The 19495-nt window shown below is 43.3% G+C and overlaps 1 protein-coding gene across 5 annotated transcripts in view; it reads left to right on the top strand.

Annotated features, from left to right (window-relative positions):
- The window catches only part of LOC118826481 (zinc finger protein 521), a 201829-nt gene that overhangs the window by 129489 nt on the left and 52845 nt on the right, over window positions 1-19495 (top strand). For 4 of the 5 annotated variants that reach the window (XM_036597466.1, XM_036597467.1, XM_036597462.1 and 1 more), the window contains one exon: window positions 18764-18895. In XM_036597466.1, coding sequence (XP_036453359.1) covers window positions 18764-18895 — 132 coding nt within the window. The remainder of the gene's footprint in view (window positions 1-18763; window positions 18896-19495) is intronic. The other variant, XM_036597465.1, reaches the window with a different exon arrangement.

A 19495-nucleotide genomic window follows, 5' to 3' on the forward strand; every position in this document is an offset into this window, starting at 1 on the left:
TTGATTTCAATTCCCTTATTAAATCCCTTTTGACAGTAGCTATAAAATGCAATTTCTGCCTGTTTTGGAAAAGGGCTCTCGATTGAACTATGCCTATTTTTCGTCAACAACATTGAAATGTATATCATTGACAACTGAGTTTTCATCTCTGCAAATGAGCAAGCAAGTCACCATTTATTGACTTAAGTGTTTTCATTGTGTTTAAATGCAAATTTTTATTATGGCAGTTGTACAATATTTCAAGAAAGCTGCAGTTGTGCTGTCTGCTTTATCCTAGCATGGTCATGTTTGTGTCCCTTTTCACCCCTAATTGCTCTCTAGCAGCTCAACACAGCTCAACATTTCACACAGAGAGCCAACAGTGTCCGAGTTACATGGCAAATTGTTTTATTTGAATGCATCGATTAAAAAATATCCAAGTATCCCAGAGGGTCCACATTTTTTGGAGTATTGGGAGTTAGGATCGAGCAAATACGTGGGCCATCTGGGGTCACCCTGAGGACTATTTCAGAACCACTTGCATAAAATGTAAGGTGTAAAAATTACAAATCAGATCTGACTTTGTATGAGAAGATTCTCAATATCAAAGGGATGAGGGATAAAACAAAGCTTGATCGAGGTTTTCTTACTACTAGGATTGTAGGTTTTCGTAAACCAGAGCAGTGGCCATTCCCATTCCTTCCCCGTGCTCATCCTAGGTTGTTGTGGTCGCTCGTCCTGAGCGGCTCATCCCAAAGCTCTGTGGGTGCCTGACGCTCGCCCCCGCACCATCTCCGCCCGCTGCCAGCCGCTGCCGCCTGGCCACCTGATCTCGTTGACTGGCCGGCGTAAGTTAGGTAGGCAGTCCCTGGCCCTCGCCTCCCTCCCTCCCTCCCAGTATGCGCTTGGACCGGGGAACAGGCTGCACCTTCCCCTGTTCCGCAGGGATAGGGGGGCCAGATGGAGGAATTTGATTAAGCAGCAGTGGAAGACCAAATGTTCAATTGGATCCAGAGCCTGTGGAAGTAGAGGGGAAGGGGAAGGCAAAGTGAGGGGGGGTCCAGAGAGGGGGTAGAAATCTAAAATGGCTGGCTGGCGCGAGTCGGCCAACGGCGGCTCCAGAAGGGAGGTGAGGCGGGCGCTGAGGTGTAGTAATGCAGAAGCCCTTTTCCAAGTACCAGCTGGGCCTTTTAGGAGCCACTATCCCCACAGCAGACGCTCGGCAGTCTCCGAGCAGCTTGACTTTACCATATGTGGAACTTTTTTTTTTTCCCTTTACGCTCCGCCTGCTTTCCCCCCGGAGGGACCCGTACCGCTGGGACACCGGAGGCAGGTGAATTGCTCTTAATGCAAGGCACTGAATCACGGGGCCAGCAGCAGGAGAGCCAGGTACCTGGAGAGAGGAAATGGATCCAGAGAAAAGTCTGGCTCGGACTGCCACGACCTTGGAGCCTGGGCCCAGGCTAGCGAGAGGATGTTTTGCTCTTGTTCTCGGCATTCTCTTTTCTTTGATATCCAGATGCACATTATTTTTTGCTCCTTCCGTTCCACTTTTTTGCGTACAGTATCATTTTTCAGAGTGCTTTCTGAAAAGCAACTCAATCCATTTTGTAAACTGGCTGTGTCTTTCATTTGCTCCATTTACCGCATCCTCGGCCGGCCCCAGGCTATTGGGCTCCCTCTCTCTCTCCACCTGTCCTTTTTTATATTCACAGCACTGAGCTTTCAGGCGGCCATAGGTCTGTTTACCCCTTCTCCTGCCCTGCTTGAGAAAAGAGTCTAACAGTGCCCAATTTTAATTATTTATTTTAGAGTGCCTTTTCATTACGTCAAGCTGCAAAATTTCCAGTTGTTTGTTTTCTTGGCGTGACATTTTCAAATGATCCTCGTCACACAAGCAGCACGGAGGAAGAAGCTGTAACTCCCATCGCAAACACTGCGATCAACTGTGAGTTGATTTGCCCACATCTGCTGGACAGTATATGTAATCCTCTGTTTGGCTTGCAAACGTTTACAATAAAAATGTCCGCTCACTGTCAATCTGTATCGACTGTGATCCGGGTTGTTAGATGGTACAGACGACTCTGCAGATGTAGTGTAGAGCGAGCCTGGAATTCTAGGCTTTCATCACATACTGTCAGAAAGCTCAGCAGAAATTTGAAACATTTTGAAAAGTGGTTTGCAAATGGTTGTGAAGTTTCTCAAGTTTAGAGACGTTGTGAATGTGTTGATGATACATTTAGTTATTATAGGGTTAATCCTTAAAAGTCTAGAGTTATTATTGTTACTGTTTAAACAATCTACGTCATTAAATTATTATTAGTATATTTACATAATTTGATTTACATTCTATATTGACAGGTTTTAGTCTGCACGTTCAATCCTTTAGGTTTATTTTGTGCCATGTTTATTAAGCATTAAGTATGTATAAACTTTTCAGAAATGTATTCACATCAGAATAAAATGTCCCCTCTTCTTCATGCTAACACAAATGTGCTATTGACTAAAATCTTGGAATCTGCCCTTTCAGTAGATTTTTTTCACTTGTTTTAGTGAGATAATAATTGTACAAAATTATAACACGCATTTGTTTTCAATGCTGTGGCTTCTAAGGGTTAAAGAAGGGAATAGCAAGGGTTATTCAGGGAGCTAGGGTCCTACAGAGCTCAGGGGGACGTGTTTTTAGGAGAAAGCAGCATGGTACGGTCACTCCATGGACTTTTCCTAGGTGGGGGGGAGCAGTAGCAGAGCCTTTCCTGCCAGTGGAGGGGGAAGGGGGTACGTTACGGCCGAAGGGCATCAAGGACAGCGGGTTAATGCACTCTGAAGGCTCCAGGAGCCATTACTCAGACACCATGTAATCGCTGAGAGTCGAAGAGTTTTTTTCTTTTTTCTCTTTCCCACCCTCTTCATCTCTGTTCTAATCCTTCCAAATGGCTGTGCTGAAACTCTTCCAGCAGAAAAAAAAGAAAAAAAAGCGAGTGAGCTGTGGGGTGCGGGTCTTTAAGCCATCAGCTGGAGATTTCACTTTGAAAAGCTGCCCTTTCCCCGACGAGGACAGTCCACCGCTCCCCCACCATCCACGGGTTCAGCATGCCCTGACCTCTTCGTGCTTTGGTGTGTGTGTTTTTTTTTTTATTTTTCTGTTTGTTTGTTTGTTTCTCGCAGGCGTTTTCTTCTTTTCCTGACAGGCTTGTCAGTAGGTCAGAGTTGGGGGGTTTTCTAGTGGCAGTAGTCAAGGGAAGAGAACAACTTTGGCTTGGCAGCGCTCTCTGGGCTCGCACACTTCGTTTGCGTCGGGGGCGGACGGCAGAAAAGAATGGCTTTGGTCGGGACATATGGAAAATGGCCCGTTGCGGTGTGGAAAATGGAGCTATTCATGCACGGTCAATTTTTACCAGCCGACAGACATTCCATGATACCCCTGTTTGCGCAGCTGTGCCCCTCGATTAAATTAGCCGTTGTACACCCCCCCTAACTCTCTTCTAGTTTCCCCTGGCTCACTCTTCCCCTCTCGCTCACCCTTAGCCAACGAGGAGTCCCACCAGAGCCAGTCAGGTGAAGGGGCGAGGCAAGTGACGCTCTTTTTACGCCCTTTTAAATGCACCTTATCAGGCGCAATAGCGGGACGAGACTCTAAGACCCCCAAGACCCAGAGGGAGGAGGGGGCTATGATTTGGGGTGACGGCAGGGAGCGAGAGGGAGGTTTCCCCGAGGATTCGAAGCACTAGCAGCCCGGCAGACTCTGACAGGCCTTACGGGAGGGGGTCCGCGGGATTGGGGCTGTCAGCTGTTCCTGCGGAGCCGAATGTGCAGGCTAAGACGTCCGTCGGGAGTGAATTACTGAAGGCTTTTCTTGCGCACCCGGGTTTTAACTTCTTCTTTTCCTTCGTCTTCTTTCTTTTTTTCCCTCTTAGAGGGGGTGTGGGTGGAAGTCGTGTACGTATAAGTGTGTGTGCGTGAATTCGTGTGTGTGTTTTTGCCTCTATGCAGTGGAGGGGGGGTATAATTGAGAGCACAGAGGGAGCTTCGTCTCTCCGTCTTCTGATTCGGAGGTGAAGACAAGAGCCCGCGGGGGCCCCCTGTCAGCGCGATCGGGGCGCGCTCGTCTCCAACTTCAATAAAAACACACGGAACCAATTCCCCCACAAGGGCGCCTAGCCCGAAACGCCTTCCGCCAATAGAAGAGATTGCAGTTTGCGGCGGATCACCTCGTGCGCGACCCCGTGTTAGCGTCAGGCACCCCTCCCCTTCTGGAAGGGAAAAAAAGAATGACAAAGAAAGACATACCAAATACCAAATTGCCTTTTTCGCACCTACCATTTCGCACATTGATTCCCCTTCCGCTAGCTCTGTGTTGACAAATGTCAAGAGTAGTCGAAGATAGGTGTGCTTTTCGGTGGGTAACCCAGCCTGCCAAGCAGACCGTACAACAGGACAACTTTACTCCTGTGAGAGAGTGAGAGAGACAGACAGGAAAAGAGAGAGAGAGAAACTGCACTGTTAGCATCAGACGCTTCAGAACCACGAGCGGAAAAAAATCTCACTCCCTGCAAGTACCTGTGGGAACGACTCCTCCACCACCTTTTAGTTTATGCACTTTTTTTATTGTTGAAGTTTTCTTGTTTGTTTTTTGGGGAGGGGTGGCAGGATTTTTTTTGTCGTCATTGTTGTTGTTTATGTGTGCCTTGAGTTGCGTCTAGGGAAGTTGGTTTAGTTTGATTGTGAAGTTAGATGTAGATGAAGCGCCGCTCTCCAGATACTACGCCGACTGTCATCCTCGCAAGCTCTCGAAGAAGCCGTCAGTCACGCTGACACTGTGTTTTAATCATGGCTGTCCCACTTGCTGTGATGAAGGATAGAGCCAGGGTTCCATCCCTGGACAATTAGATTGCTTCACTGCTGGTGTCATACGGTGCCACTGTTTTTTTTTTAAAAAAAAACTAATGTTTCCTCTCCTCTTGTTATTTCTGGAGCGCGTTTAGGGGAATAAAGTGATTGCGGGAGATGTTTAGGGCCGTGCCGTTGACAGGTTTTACGTTAAGGAAGAGGAAGAAAATGGGAGCGAATATGTGAAAACCTCACATCTAATCTTCAGAAAGATTATAATTGACCTTAATTAAGGGGACTTTAATTCACTGTTGAAGATGTGAATGTCATGGTGTCGAGAAAAGCTTAATTAATCAGTGGTTTTACCTAATTGTAAATTAAAATTGGCTGAATAACTTGAAATATATTTAGACTGTATTAGCAAGGACATTAATCAGTTTTGCAAAGTAGCAATTTTACTAGATTTACTGTCCTTGAGATTTTTACTGAAGATGATTTGTGCTGTAATTTAATGGCAACTTTGATGCCAACTTTTTTCAAACTTTCAGCTTTTTATTGTACTTTAAGGGTTTGTTTGAATATGAAATACCCTACTTGATGTTCATTTGGTACCTGGCACAATGCAGTCTCTTATGGCTGTCCTTGTCATATCCATGTGTCTAGTCTTCAACATCTCTAAATGGTCTCCTCTGGAGCGCAGACCTCTTGTAGAAACGAATGTCTTCTGACAGTTTCAAATACATCAGCACTCTTTGTCAAACATACACAGAACCGAGGTCTAGAGAGCATCGAGAATAGCTTTTTGACCTTCTTCTCACTAGGTTACAGTTTTATCTGAGCTGTTATTGAAAGGTGTGTAGCTATAGGAAGGCTCCAGGGATAGTTAATCAGGATTATTACTATAATCACAGTAGCAATAATGCTGCCTTCTGTTAGCCCACCACTCACCACCCACTACCCAACACCCACCACCTTCTGGCAACAAGTAAAAACCTTGATGGACTTAATAAGAAAATCATATGTACAGCTGTGAATGAGTCACAAATGCATTACACGTTTTATTTTGGGTGCTGCCCCTGAGCATCAATGATGTCACACTCTGTAAAAATTCACTCAGTTACGCTGGATGGAGCACTGTTCCTCGCTCCCAGTCAAAGTTGTTCACAGCACTGCACACTTGATTCAGCTTGTCAGTTCATATTCAAGTGTTGGAGGAAAGCAGTGGCAAAGCCCTCCAGGACTGATTTAGATGTCTTTACCTTCTCATTTGTTTATTTCATTGATATGGCATGGCAGTCTTCATCAACTGCCACATTATTTCAAAGCATTGAATGCCAGTTATAGGTTTGTGTATATGTAGTCTTATAGAAATGGTGTTCTTTCCTGGAATCTCTGCTAAGGGATGATGCAGGAGTTGCTCAACAAGTCCAGAGAGCCTCAATAAATGGAATACAAATTAATATCCCATGACTGAAACCAAATTTTGGTTTTCACAGTACACTACTGTTTAAAAGTTGGTCAAAAGATTGAATTCTGTGTTTTCAATAATATAAAATATAGTTGCAATTCGTAACAGCTGTAAAAATTATGATTTTTTTTGGTGATATGTGGAGCTGGAGATGATTCCATTATAATTAAGCATCAAGAATGACCTTAGAATGAGAATTCCTATCCAGAATGCCTGGTATTCGGAAAACAGGGACCCAGTCTCACTAATAACATAGCTATTTTAATAAGTTTGTTTAAAAGAAATGACTATAAATAGATAAATACAGCTTACTGTTTAATAACATTTGTTATTTTTTTAAGCCACAAATATCCTGTAATATCCAAATTTTTGAAAGATTTTAGAAAGAAAGTGCATATTCTAATGTGTATTCTAGTGCCTATTCTATCTAAATGCAAAGGAAGTGTATGGATTGTTTTTGAGGGATCCATATACCATGTGGTCAGGAGATGGTCCTTAGCTGTGCTTCTTTCTCCATGGTGGAAGAGGAGTGCATTCCTAGCTGTTTGATGCCATGGATGCAATCTCAAAGGGCCTGATCCCTCTTGCCTTTTAATTCATTTGTCATGCTCCACAACAATCTGATTTGTCTCCTGATTGTGTCCTGCTCTGCATCTGATTGGTCGCCTTTGCCTCTTTCGAATCGCGGAAACTATGGCAACGAGCATCCGAGGCGAGCGGCGGTAGAGGATGCCTGTTTGAAACGCAGCCCCGCGCCGCATCTTATTTCTCCCTGTTTATTTATTATTATCTTCAATATCCATGTAGATGAGCTGGAATATAAATGGGGCTGCAGAAGCACGGCTGTAGCAGATGTCGGCGGCGCGTGTGGCTGCTCTGGGGTAATTGAGGGTCCAGGAGAGAGCTGGCGTCGGCTAAATTAAACTGGTGCTCCTGCCTGGACTCTCCGAGCTTCGGAAACAGCGGGGCCACGCCGGCAGGAGGCGCTGTTCCAAATTTACCTTCATCCATGCGAGGAGTGGGCGGGGAAGGCAGTAGCGCTGTTGGAGATGTGGCACTAGAGCCACAGGATTACCAGTCCTCATATCCCCCGCACAGAGCGAGGAAGAAGGATGGACGACTGCAGGGAAGAGCAGGAAGGATGGCTCCAAAGCGCCACCAGATTCCCTGTGCTTTCTGCTTGAAGAGACGTCGCAGGTAGAGCGGAATATGGCAGGTGCCAGCTCTGTGCTGTCTGTGCCAGTCGGCCGATGATGTATTCTGTTCCAGCTCTTTGAAGGAGCTTTCGTTTCTTGCAGCTCCAGTGTCCAGTTGCAAAGGACGCAGCTAATACACCAGTTATCACTGTTAAAGCAATATGTCACAAATGCACAGATTTAGGTCCCCCTGAAATGTAGCCAGCTATGTTTGATGTCTGAAGGTTGCTTCTCTAGCACAAATTACCCTTGTACAGAAGGAAAGGCAAAATTGTTTAGGTTTCCAAAAGGATGTTTTGCTACTGTTTGTAGCTATTTTTCCTCTTTGTTAGACAACGGTATGTCATAAAGTGCGAGAAAACACCTAAGCAAGTCTTTTTGAGAGTCACTAAAAACTAGAGGTAGTGATGAATCTGGCACAATGAAAATTGGTAATCAGTAGCCTCCATTAGGTGGTAGCTGCACTAGGTTAATATCTCTAGTGCTCTAGTAACAAAGAAATGTCAGACACCAAACATGTCTTGGTGATTACATTCAGGGAAAGGGGACGATTGTGTACCTTATAATTTTTGCCAAAATGTTGCTTGAGAATCCCTTTCTTTCTCCTTCGTGTTGCGATTGTACAGCCTACGGTTCCACATTGAAGAGTTAAGCCTCTTTTCAACTGTTGCTTCTCTTCTCAATGCTGACTTTTGAATCTCAGCCAAATAATTGTTGTCACAGAAACTCCTGTGTGGGTTTGTTGAAGAGGGGGGTGGTGGGGGGCGGGTGTTAGAAGGGACACGCTGGCCTACGTTCTTTATTCCTTCGGCCGCCATGTCTTTTTCGCACTCTCTGCCATTAGCTAATTACATACAGGTGTTTTCCTTTCTCAAAGCATGTGTTTGTCTCCATCTCATAGTAAATACGAGAGAAAATACATAAAGAAAGAGCAAAGGGAGAAAGGAAAAAAAAGGGTAGAGAAGAACTGAGGTAAAAAAAAAAAGGAAAAGAAAAACTGGAAGAAGTGGCTGAATATGCTGTGTGAAGCAAATTATCGCCCCACGTAGATTCATCACTTCTCCCCGCTGGATTATGGAAGGGCCTTTCTAATGAAGTTCGCCCCGTCAAAATGAAGGGACTAATTCTGATTTAGCTGAGGTAATGAACTTCCCCTCTCCTGGCGCGAGGGGCACCATGGGGCGGGCGAGGAAGACGAGCCTCAGCAGCATCAGGAGAGAGAGAGAGGGAGAGAGAGAGAGAGAGAGAGAGAGGCAGCACATTGTGAAGAGGCAGAGAGAGGGAGTATGTCTCACCGACAAAAAAGAAGAAGGAAAGAAGAAGAAAAAAACATTATGCAAAATGCCTGTCTGGTATTTGCTGAAATGTATTAAATTTCCAGAGCGGGGGCCTGTGTTATATAAAATTATGCTAATGCCCGGCGGCCCACTGTGACTGGCGGCTTGCTGCTCCCGAGCATGCGTGCCTGGCCGCAACATGGAGCGCGCTCAGTGGGACTCGCCTTTTCTATTAAAGCAAAACCTCCAGACACCTGATGATGAATTTGCTTCTGCCAAATGTTCCTCCCTTCCCTTCTTCCCTTCTCTTTTTCTCTTTTTTTTGGGAGGTAGAGTGGGTAAAGAGACCAGCATCTCTTTAAATGACTGGGGAGGGAGTACGCTGTTCTGCTCAGTGTGTAGTGTATTTTTTTTCTTTTTTTCTTTTTTGGGATTGGGGGGGTGTCCCTCTGCAAGCAGGCTCAGGGAGTCAATTAAGGCGAGCGCTGATAATTATAAGCCGGCTGAACACAGAGGCTGGCTAATTGTTGAGTGCTCCATGCCGCGAGCCAAGCTAAGGGGGCCTCTCTCTCTCTTGCTCATTCTATCGCTCTCTTTTGCCACTCTCTTCGGCTCCTTTTGTGTGCATGGACCGAGGACTAGAGGTTCTTCACAGAAACCTGATGGAAAGCAAGGCAATGTCCCGGATGTGTCCGTAATTAACTTTAACTTGGCCCTTTACCTCTTTTTCAAGGCTGAAAAGAGAGAACCTGCCTCTTTCTCTCTCCTCAAACAATTGTTCTTCCTTTTATAGGCCTACCTGCCTGGCCAGAGCACTTGTACTTGACCTTTTTTCTTCGGGCTAAAGTATAAGAACAGTTTGCCTCACAATGGGCACCAAAGCAGCTATCGAGAGCGAGAGTGTGTGTGCGGGTAGAGTGGGCTTTTACACAATCCATCAGTGCACTGCACACTGTTTGCCTCCCAGTGGACTGGCATTCCTGCCTTCAGCGTCTGCCCCCACCTATCATTAGACAGCCAGTCTGCCTCTCGGCCCCTGCGAGTGCTGCTCCGCGAACACCAGTAATTTTGCCTTCGTTAATTGGACGGACAAGCCCCGGAGTGGTTTTTTGAGTTAGAAATTGTGGTAAATCAGCAGTGGGGACGTAGGACAGCATCACCATCTCCGAATCCCTCCAGAGCGTATCAGTGTGTCTCCAAAGGTACAGCGCGTACCCGTGATTTCCCCTCTGAACCGTGTCTGCGTTTAGCAGCATGCTAATCGGGGTGCAGCATGCTGCGCATTCACATTGATGCCCCATTATTTAGCTGACAGGGCCTCTCTTGATAGACACAAAATGTACACATTAGCTCCTCATTGTTTCGGCGGTTCTCTTCCTCAAGAGCTTTTTTCTTCTTCTGTACTTGAAAGAGAAGTAATATACTGAACGATTGGAGGTTCTAGCATACAGTAGGTGTGCCATTTATTCTAGTATGCAAATCAAATAACTTTTATATGATCTGCAAGGACATTGCATGTTTTCCACTCTGCATACAAGCATGATCAGTGTGCCCTTGGCCAATGCTTGACCCTAAAGAATAGCCACATGATACTGTAACACAAAACCTACGAGCAATACCATTATAAGTCTCCATCTCCAGGAAGCATGACAGTTCTAAAAGCCTTAACAATCCAGTTTCAGCACTCTCTGGCAAGTACTGCACAGTGCCTGCCATCTCCTGCTGGTTCAAAAACACAGGCACAGTGGCTAATGAAATTATGCAGAAACCTGGCCTTGCTTTCTGATAGTAAAGCTAATGAAGAAGATGAAGGCTACTCAAGCAACGATTAGTCTGCAGGGAGATGCTCGTCTTAGGTATCCTCCAGCATTTTCAAATCAGTAATGGGGGTGAAATCCAGAACATTCCCATGTGAGGGGCTACACACTCCAGAGAGTATCCTCATTCTCTTTCATACACACGCTTCCACACAAACACACACATGCAGGCTCTCCCAGGGAGGTGGAGCCGATTTGTTTGCATTTCTTATTCCCCAAGCTTTAATCACTCAGATTTTGGTCCATTATCCGTTAATAGATAGCTCCCACAACGTGCGGCAAGAAAGTAGACCCACCTACTGGTTACAGGTCTGTATCTAACTATAACAGCCTTCAGAGACCGTCTTAATCAGTGGAAGCATAGAAGGAGTTTCATGTTTTAAAGTTGAAAAGCAATCGCACAGTCTCATCCATCAGACAGGCAGCCCACTGACCATGTGACGCACGCGGCGTCCCTGCCAGTTTTCCAGACGAAGCTTAACTCTCGGCCGAGACTGCATTACGCTGTCAGTGGGATTCTCCATTGAAAAAGCAGTATGTATTTATTGTGCATATTTAGCATTCCTGCGGCACGAAGATCAGTTTGTTTTCCCTCCCAAAACTCTTTTCAGGTTGGTTTAGAGAAATAGGCAGAGTTTTAACGCAGCTCAGCAGGTCCCTTTAAAAGTCAGCGTCGAGAGACGTTCTCCAGCCCCCGGTGGCAGCTGTAAATCTGTGTATCAGATTTTTCTGTGGCTATGCCAAGAGCTAACACTGAGCTGCAAGTCGTGGTTGAAGTCCCGGCAGAATTGTTACCAGGCAGTTGTCGAGAGGGAGAGAGAGATAGATGCACGCAAAGGAGGCAATTTTCAAGGGAAAAAAAAAACACTTCCTTCTGGACTTCTCCTCAGCTTTTGGCTAAATCAGTGATCTCTTCTTCTGGAACTGCCAAATACATCCTGGTTAACCCCTTGAGACCTATAATAAGACCTTTCTGTTTGTTGCATACCTTTGTGTTTTGTATTCCAACTGTTGCCATTTTGAAGCTAATATCAAATATTCTACAGCCCTGGATTCAACAGAACCTCAGTTAGTGTCACTAAATAAACATTCCCATACAACTGCGTGTTTCCTCAGTGCCTATAATCTACCAAAGATTGTGCACCGACTCCTACAAACACACTAGCAGTTCAGCTTTAGACCACAAACCACAGATCAAGCCGATTCCTCACTTCCACACGAGTATTTTTCAGCTCGAAGATTAAGAGGAAAAGGTGCATCCTGTACTTTTACCATCAGGAGTATTCTTTTATTTCTCCACTTCCCTTTCCCTCCACATGGGAGAGAGATTAGGCGCTGGCGTCGGAACGAGCTGCTGAATGCATAAAGCATGAGGGCGGGAGCGGCAGGCCCTGTGGATATGCAGATGGGCTTTCTGCTTTCTCTAGTGTCAGCGACACCCGACTGCAATAGGAGCAGCGCTGTCTCGTTCTTAAAGAGCAACAGTAGTGAAATTACAGAAAAATGTAATGAAAACACATTCTTGTGCTTTATTGTGTGTTATTTTGCTCATTTGAGTTTTCACCAGTTAATCTTCAAAAAAAGTACTGAGGTAGTGTTAGATGCAAGTTACATCCAGTGACATCAACTTAAACTAGGAGCACGACTGTCAGTTGTTGCTCTACACTGTTAGAAATAAAGGTTCTGTGCAGGAACATTTTTCTTTCATCAAGGTACAAACAATGTAAATGTGCCCTCAAAGGTGCAACAGTGGTTTTATGGTCCAATTGTGAACCTTGAATAAGTGTTTCCCAGGTGAAAAATGCATATTTGTACCTTTCCATAACCTAATATTTTAAATCAGAACAATAAAATAAAAGCCTTGAGATGAGACGGGGTGTGTGGAGTCAATACAACTAAGAAAATATCATTTCAATGGATTGTGGTACAGTTATGTTCCCTGACTAAAGGTACTGAGACGTACCCTTGAGGGTGTCACCCCAGTGGCAAGAGGGGCACTGCCCCAGTGACAGTTTAGTACCTCTATTTCTGAGAGTGTAGTTACAAAATCATAGTTTAGATGCATGAAATCATACAATTCAGGGTACTCGGTAACTGCAGCACTATACCCCTCCTCTATTACAAAGGTCGGTAAAGGCCCGCCTTTGATCTGATTGGTCATGTTGTAAGCGACCTGAAGACTTTTCAACTCGAGGCGTCTGGAGTTCTCCACAAGCTGCCCAATGTGTATAAAAATGAGACAAGCGCAACATGTCCATTGCAAACAACTGGAAATAAATGTAAAATGTGAACATGCCTTGCATTTGTCCAGGGAGTGTCTGCCTGTGATTGACCTGCCCATAATTCCCTCATAACAACCAGCGGCCGTTAACCCAGAACTCTAAGGGGGAGTGGAGAAAAGAGGTGTGTTACTATTGATCTTAACAGCAATGCAGGCAGTTACCATACAATGTGGAAAGGAGCGTGAAAGGACAGGGAAGAGTGAAAGAGCGAGAGTGAGTAAGGGATGGAACCAAGGAAGAGAATATGACTCACAGAAATGCAGGGAGGGAAGAGAGGATGAGGAATGGAAAGAGTTTTATGGGGGAAAAAAGCAAGAGCTGTGGTTGCCAGAAACCAGAAAGTCATTAGATTGGATTGAATCTAAGGAGGCCTCGTGATAGGATCAGTTGAGTTGTGGCAGTTGAGAGGGACGTCCCGTTGTTGTTTTGGCACTGAGTGACCCAGTCTGAGCAACTGAGGGCCTGAAAAGTTGAAAGAAGATGAGACAGCCACATGATTAATGCTCTGCATTTCTTATATCAAAAGGATCCAGCCGCTTGTAAAATAAACTCGTAGAATTTAGAGCTGTTACTGTTGTTTTGCTACCATTAATGTACACTGTTAGAAATAAAGGTACTGTACAGGTACATTTTTCATTCATCAAGGTACAAACAATGTATGTAACCTCTAAGGTACAACAGTGGTTTTAAGGTCCAAATGTGCACCTTAAATATGTTTTTCCAGTGAAAAGTACAGATTTGTACTTTTTCATAACCGAATGTTTTAAAGCAGAACAATGAAATAAAAAGCCTGGAGACGAGACGGGGTGTGGAGTCAATACAACTTAGAAAATATAATTTCAGTGGATTATGATCCAATTGTGCTCCCTGACTAAAGGTACTGAGATGTACCATTGAAAGGTACCACCCCAGTGACAAGAGGGGCACTGCCACTGGGGCAGTTTCATGACTTTTTCTGAGTGTATATCACATAATCATTTAGATGCAATTGCATAAATACATACCTAACTAGTTAAGTGTTGAAGTACTTTTACTGTTGTTTTGATGTCAAAAATGACAGAAAAAATGTTAGACTGTAAGGATGCTTCTTCTTTTCTCGCAAAACAAGACTTGCACAACAAAAATTTTTTTATCAAATTCAAATCATAACAAAATATCTCCTCCTCTACTCACGACAAAAGTTTACAATCAGTTCTTCTGACAGAATTCATAGTTTTCAAGTGAGACATAATAGTATGAAATCACAATGTGCTTTTGTCACCACTGGAGACAACTGCAGCTTCTAAGGGTTAATAGTATAATAATAAGCCGAAGTTTCTTTTCTTTGTTGGAACAGTGCGCTGGAGGGAGAGAGCTAGTCTCCCTGCCTGAAACAAACCCAGCTGTAATGAACTCCGTCCGACGACGGAGCGCGGATCGGCCGAACAGAAAAGACAGTTCCCTCAGTTTGACACACACGGGAATGTGGTCACAGAAGCAAATCCTCTCACTGAACGAAATGAACGACTTCTTTAGGACTGGCTGTGCTGAAGTCTCCTGCTGTGGGATAGAAGCAACCACAGAGGCCTCGCTAAGATGACAGAATCTCTCTCATAAGCATCTGAGGCAGTCTGGTTTTAATATGCCTGCGTTTCAGAGGCCACCACACATGTTGCCAGATTTTTTTTTTGACATGAAGTACGAGCTGAATTTTCCAGTGCGTGACTCATTACTGCATTGTTAGTTCTGCCGTTGTGGTCCTCGCTCCGTTTACGAAATTACTTTCTTTGTTTTCTTTGCGCATCCTGCGTTTTTCCCTGTTTTTTCCTGTAAAGCTTTGCGACGACACTAACAGACGAAAGTGGATGTAGCAGCACATATGGTTTAATTTGTCCTCTGAGTCATAGAACAATAATTGGCCATAAAAGTTGAAATGAAAAGTTTGTATTAATGTGTGAAGCAGGTGCCTTAAACTGAATAGGGGCCTTTCTGGAGTCTCTGTGGTAGTTTTTGGAGTATTTAGGATGTCTGTTGTTGTGTTGTAGCTTTGCCGTAATCACTAGTCACAAATCACTAAACAGAATTCATGATTCAAGTAGGTTTAGTACACTAACAGACATCAGATATGTGTTCACATTGTTAAAATCTGTAAAATTACTGTAATTAATTTGCAGCAGTTTCTACAGTGTATTGCTGCTTATTTACAGTAATGATACTGAAATTCACAATTACAGCACTTTGCTGTCATCCAAAAATACAAATTATTTCGTAATTTTTTTTTAATAATGAATTGTTTATATACTGCAGCATTGCACTGTATTATACAGTAGTCTACTGTAGATACCTTGCTGTAGATACAGGCTATCTAGGACTCACTTTCCCAACATCCTTTGCAAATAATACCTAATTACTGTAGAATCCAAGATTTTTAATTGTTTGAAAAGAAGCTGGACCGTTTTTTTCCCAGAATGCACCACTCTTTACAGCAATCTGCTCTAAAGCAATACAGTGCATTTCTGCAGAATTTCCACTGTAAATTTACAGTACAGTTAAAACTGGACATAAAATGTGCCAAAAAAGATCAATATATCATTAATTAACATGTCAGTGTTGAGATTAGTCATATTACATTGCATTAAACATGTTGCTACAGCAGCATTATGTAATTTGACTCACTATTTTAAAACTTCTAACCATGCAACCCAGTGTGCTTTGGGTATTCCTTGTGTACGTCCTGTACGTTACATCAGCTATGTTCCAAAAGGTAAGTGGGCTGCATTCGTAGACCACTACATCATCGAAGGCTGTTCCAATCAAAAGGCCCAATACATTATTGGACACCGCTGCTGCGAACTGGCACGCTCCCAAATGAGTGCAGTATATAGTGAATCGGACTTCATTTCAGATTTACTGTGTACGTGTGTGTGTGTGTGTATGTTGTGAGTGTGAGTGTGTATTTGTGTGTTTAAGCTGGTTCAGGTGTCTGTGCTAACAGGCTCACTCACTCCACTCACTGCTAAACGCCCATCTGTCCCGGACCCTTTTTTCCGGGTGCTGGGCCGCTCAGGTGGCTTTTCTTGCCAGCGCTATATCACGGTCCGTCCTGCTAAGCGCTCCTCTGGGTCCTTTGGTGGGCCGCAGCTGGTTCCTGGGGGTCCAGGCCGGTGCGACTGTCGGATCTGGCCCCATATGGCAGGCGCTGGACCATGGAGCGAAAGAGAGAGAAAGAGGGGATGGGTCATGGATGACTTCACTTACCTTATCATTCTGATTGTAAAAGCAGCTCGCACTCTGAGCCCTGCATGCTTTTATTTATTTGATATATATATATATATATATATATATATATATATATATATATATGCACGATATGAGGAACTGCATAGTGCTTTATGTCAGTGACAGGAAATGTTTAATTCTTAGATGTCTATTCTCTTAGAACTCAGTGTACATTACATAGTTATGACTATGTTACTACATATTTAGTTACATGTAATTACATACTTATATAGTTATATCATGAATTACAGTTCCAAATCTGCACTTACAACTTTTATTGGAGTGTTTCTGGTTTCTGGTGAAGAGACAAAGCAGAGCATAATGGTTCACATGGATTCATCTGTTATCTTTGTTCTTCATTTGTCTGCCTTTTTTACATTTATTGATAACCAGCTGACACAAAAGCTCCCTGCTAATTCTGCCACATAAGCAGTGAAATTGAAGTGCAATAGAAAATGTGACTGCAAAACAACACATTATAATCTTACTTCTCATGTAGTTGGTGATGCATTCAGAGTCTCTTTCGTCTTCTGTAACTTATTAAAATTTGCCTCCAGAATAGCTGGTGAGTATGCATGCCCATGTAGCTCATAGTAAAATGGATCATCATGTGCAATTGGAGCTTTCTGTGTGTTCTATCACTATATAAAATTATAGAAAGCTGGAATAGCTGTGTATTTCAGCTAAAAAGCAATGCATTTACATGTAGAGGCAGTGAAATGGTAATAAAGTAATACTTACACTCGCCATCAGCCCTCAGCTTCAGCTACTTTCCAGCGAGTTGTCTCTCTAGAAATGATGAGTTAGGTCACGGCCACAGCCGCCATTTGCAATCCCGGTCGATATCCCTGTCTTGAGCCATCCGCTGGCCATTAAGAGCTGCTGCAGACCGCCCTGCCCTGTGAGGGTATGGCTGGAGTTCATGCAGGGTAATGGCAGTGGGGAATGTTCTTGGTTTATTCTTGAAGCAGGGAAATATGGAGAAAGTATGGAGAAGAGAACAATAGGGCTATTAACTCGGCAAAGATTAGTTGGCAGTTTGCATGATGAAAGTGCATATTTAAAATTTTCTTGCTGGGCTCTCCTACAATAAGAAACAGATCCTGATAACATCCCGTTTATAAGACTGTTTTTACCCTTCTGTACAATTTCAAATATATATATATATATATATATATATATATATATATATATATATACATGAATATATGGCTTTCTCTAGAACCTCTGCAGAGCACTGTATATTTACAGACACAGAAGCCTCAACAACTAATATCTACACTTGTGTCTACACTTTATTTACTTCCTTTATTACAGCTTCCATTCTTTTCAGGAGGCTTGATTTCAGTTTCTCAAAGAAATCTGCAGGGGTATTTTTCCACACCTCCAAAGTTCAGTCTTAGAAATTGGTTGCATTTTCTGCTTCTCATGGTCCAAATAATCCCATTTGCAAACCTAATCAAAACAATACTCCATAAGCAATACAGTACTCCACATCTCAATGTCCAATTTTGATGTTGTACTGTAAACATTCTCCTATACCTATAGGTATACATACATACATAAAACATACAGACATACTTGCACATACATAACCCTTGAAAGATTATATATATATGGCCATGTTACTAGATTAATCTGGATTACTTGATTACTAATCGATAGCGACAGCCCTAAAATACTAAAGAACAATTATTGGGTAAAATTGGGTTACAATTTATTTGGATGGTCCCCTACAGATGAACTACAGATAGTTAAATCAGTAACAAACTGGTGATACTCAGTTTATCAACAACATTATGGTTAGGGTTAGGTTTAGGAGGAGGCATAGGTTTTGCCTTGAGGTTAGGTTTAGGGTTAGTTTTACGGTTCGTCGCAGATTTAATACAATCTTCCACACTCAACTTCACTGAACTTCAGTTCACTTGCATTTAACAGATATTTGAATGTTACTTAAACATGTACTGAACTTCAAAGCATCATCCAAATAAAGTGTTACCCCTTTTACTATCCTTTGTTATGAGCATAAAAGGAGAAACAAGACAAAAAGAGGTTTGACGTAACTGTCTTTGCTGCCAATGTCCAAATTTGCTATTATTCATGTGGTCAGAATGGCAGTAGGTGACCCATGGTTACTGCAGTGTTGTGTAACACCAGAATGGTGTAAGACATGCTATTTGTGGTGCACTGCTACACCATTTTATGTGTGATATGCAGAAAAGTGTTTCTGAGCCATGCCTGCCTCTCTTCCAGCCAGGCGCAGCCCAGGCAATTAGGACCCCCGCTGGCCGTCCAATTTGTGCCTGACGGGAACTGATCACACATTATATTACTTTCTTTTAAACTCAGAAAGTCAGAAGCCTGCACTCGTGCCACTGCTTTAATCACGGTGGAATAAAAAAGGGGGGGTTGATAGTAATTACAGTTTTTCTGGCGCTTAACAATGTGTAATACACCTGATCAGTAGTACAGAAAAGTGCACCTGCCTGTGCTCTTTATAGATGTTTTCGTATGCAAATGTGTTCTTATTGAAGTCTTTTAAAAGAGCAGATTTGTAAACTGCCAATGGTTGGAAAATGATGTTGTTTTATGTGTGTTTAGCATTTGGACTGACGCCGTTTTGTGGCTGTGTGTTTTTCTGTGCTCTTTTTGTCAGAAGAGGGGCTGAACCATGAGTGTAAACTGTGCAGCCAGACATTCGACTCCCCAGCAAAGCTGCAGTGTCACCTGATCGAGCACAGCTTTGAAGGCATGGGAGGAACCTTTAAGTGTCCCGTCTGTTTCACAGGTAAATGTCTGTTTGTTTTCATACATCTGAATATATGAAATACTGCCTCTGGGGGTTCCTGAGTAGGGCAACCATCTAAGAGCGATACCACAGCCAATCCCCAGCGATACCGCAGCCACCCGTGGCCAGGAGTCCAAGTCTCTGACTGGGTTGGATGGTTTTCCCCATCACTTAGCATGATGCTAGCCAAGATGGGTGTCTGTTGGCTAACAGAATTGGCAGGTACATTTAGAGATGGGAAATATACTATTTTATCATTATCCTGATAAATTCTGTCACCATGATATCAATATGCTTTTCTGAGCATATTGTGGATACTATCAATACTTAATGGACACAGATCCAGCTGCATGTTTCACTACAAAGCATAATTATACTGTTTAAGTTATTTAATGCAGTACAGAATGTTTTGAGTTTTTGATGTTTTTTTTTAGATGTGGCACTGATAGTGCATTGAGTTTGTGTGTCAGAATATCATGGTGCATGTTATGTATTGTTTAAATGTCTTTAAGTATCATAATATGATATTTTTGCCATATCGGTTAGCTCTAGTTATGCTGCATGTACATTGCTCTGGCATGGCAACACACCTCAACATTC

The sequence above is a fragment of the Colossoma macropomum genome, unplaced genomic scaffold (assembly GCF_904425465.1).
Source record: "Colossoma macropomum unplaced genomic scaffold, Colossoma_macropomum, whole genome shotgun sequence".
Taxonomy (NCBI): Eukaryota; Metazoa; Chordata; class Actinopteri; order Characiformes; family Serrasalmidae; genus Colossoma; species Colossoma macropomum.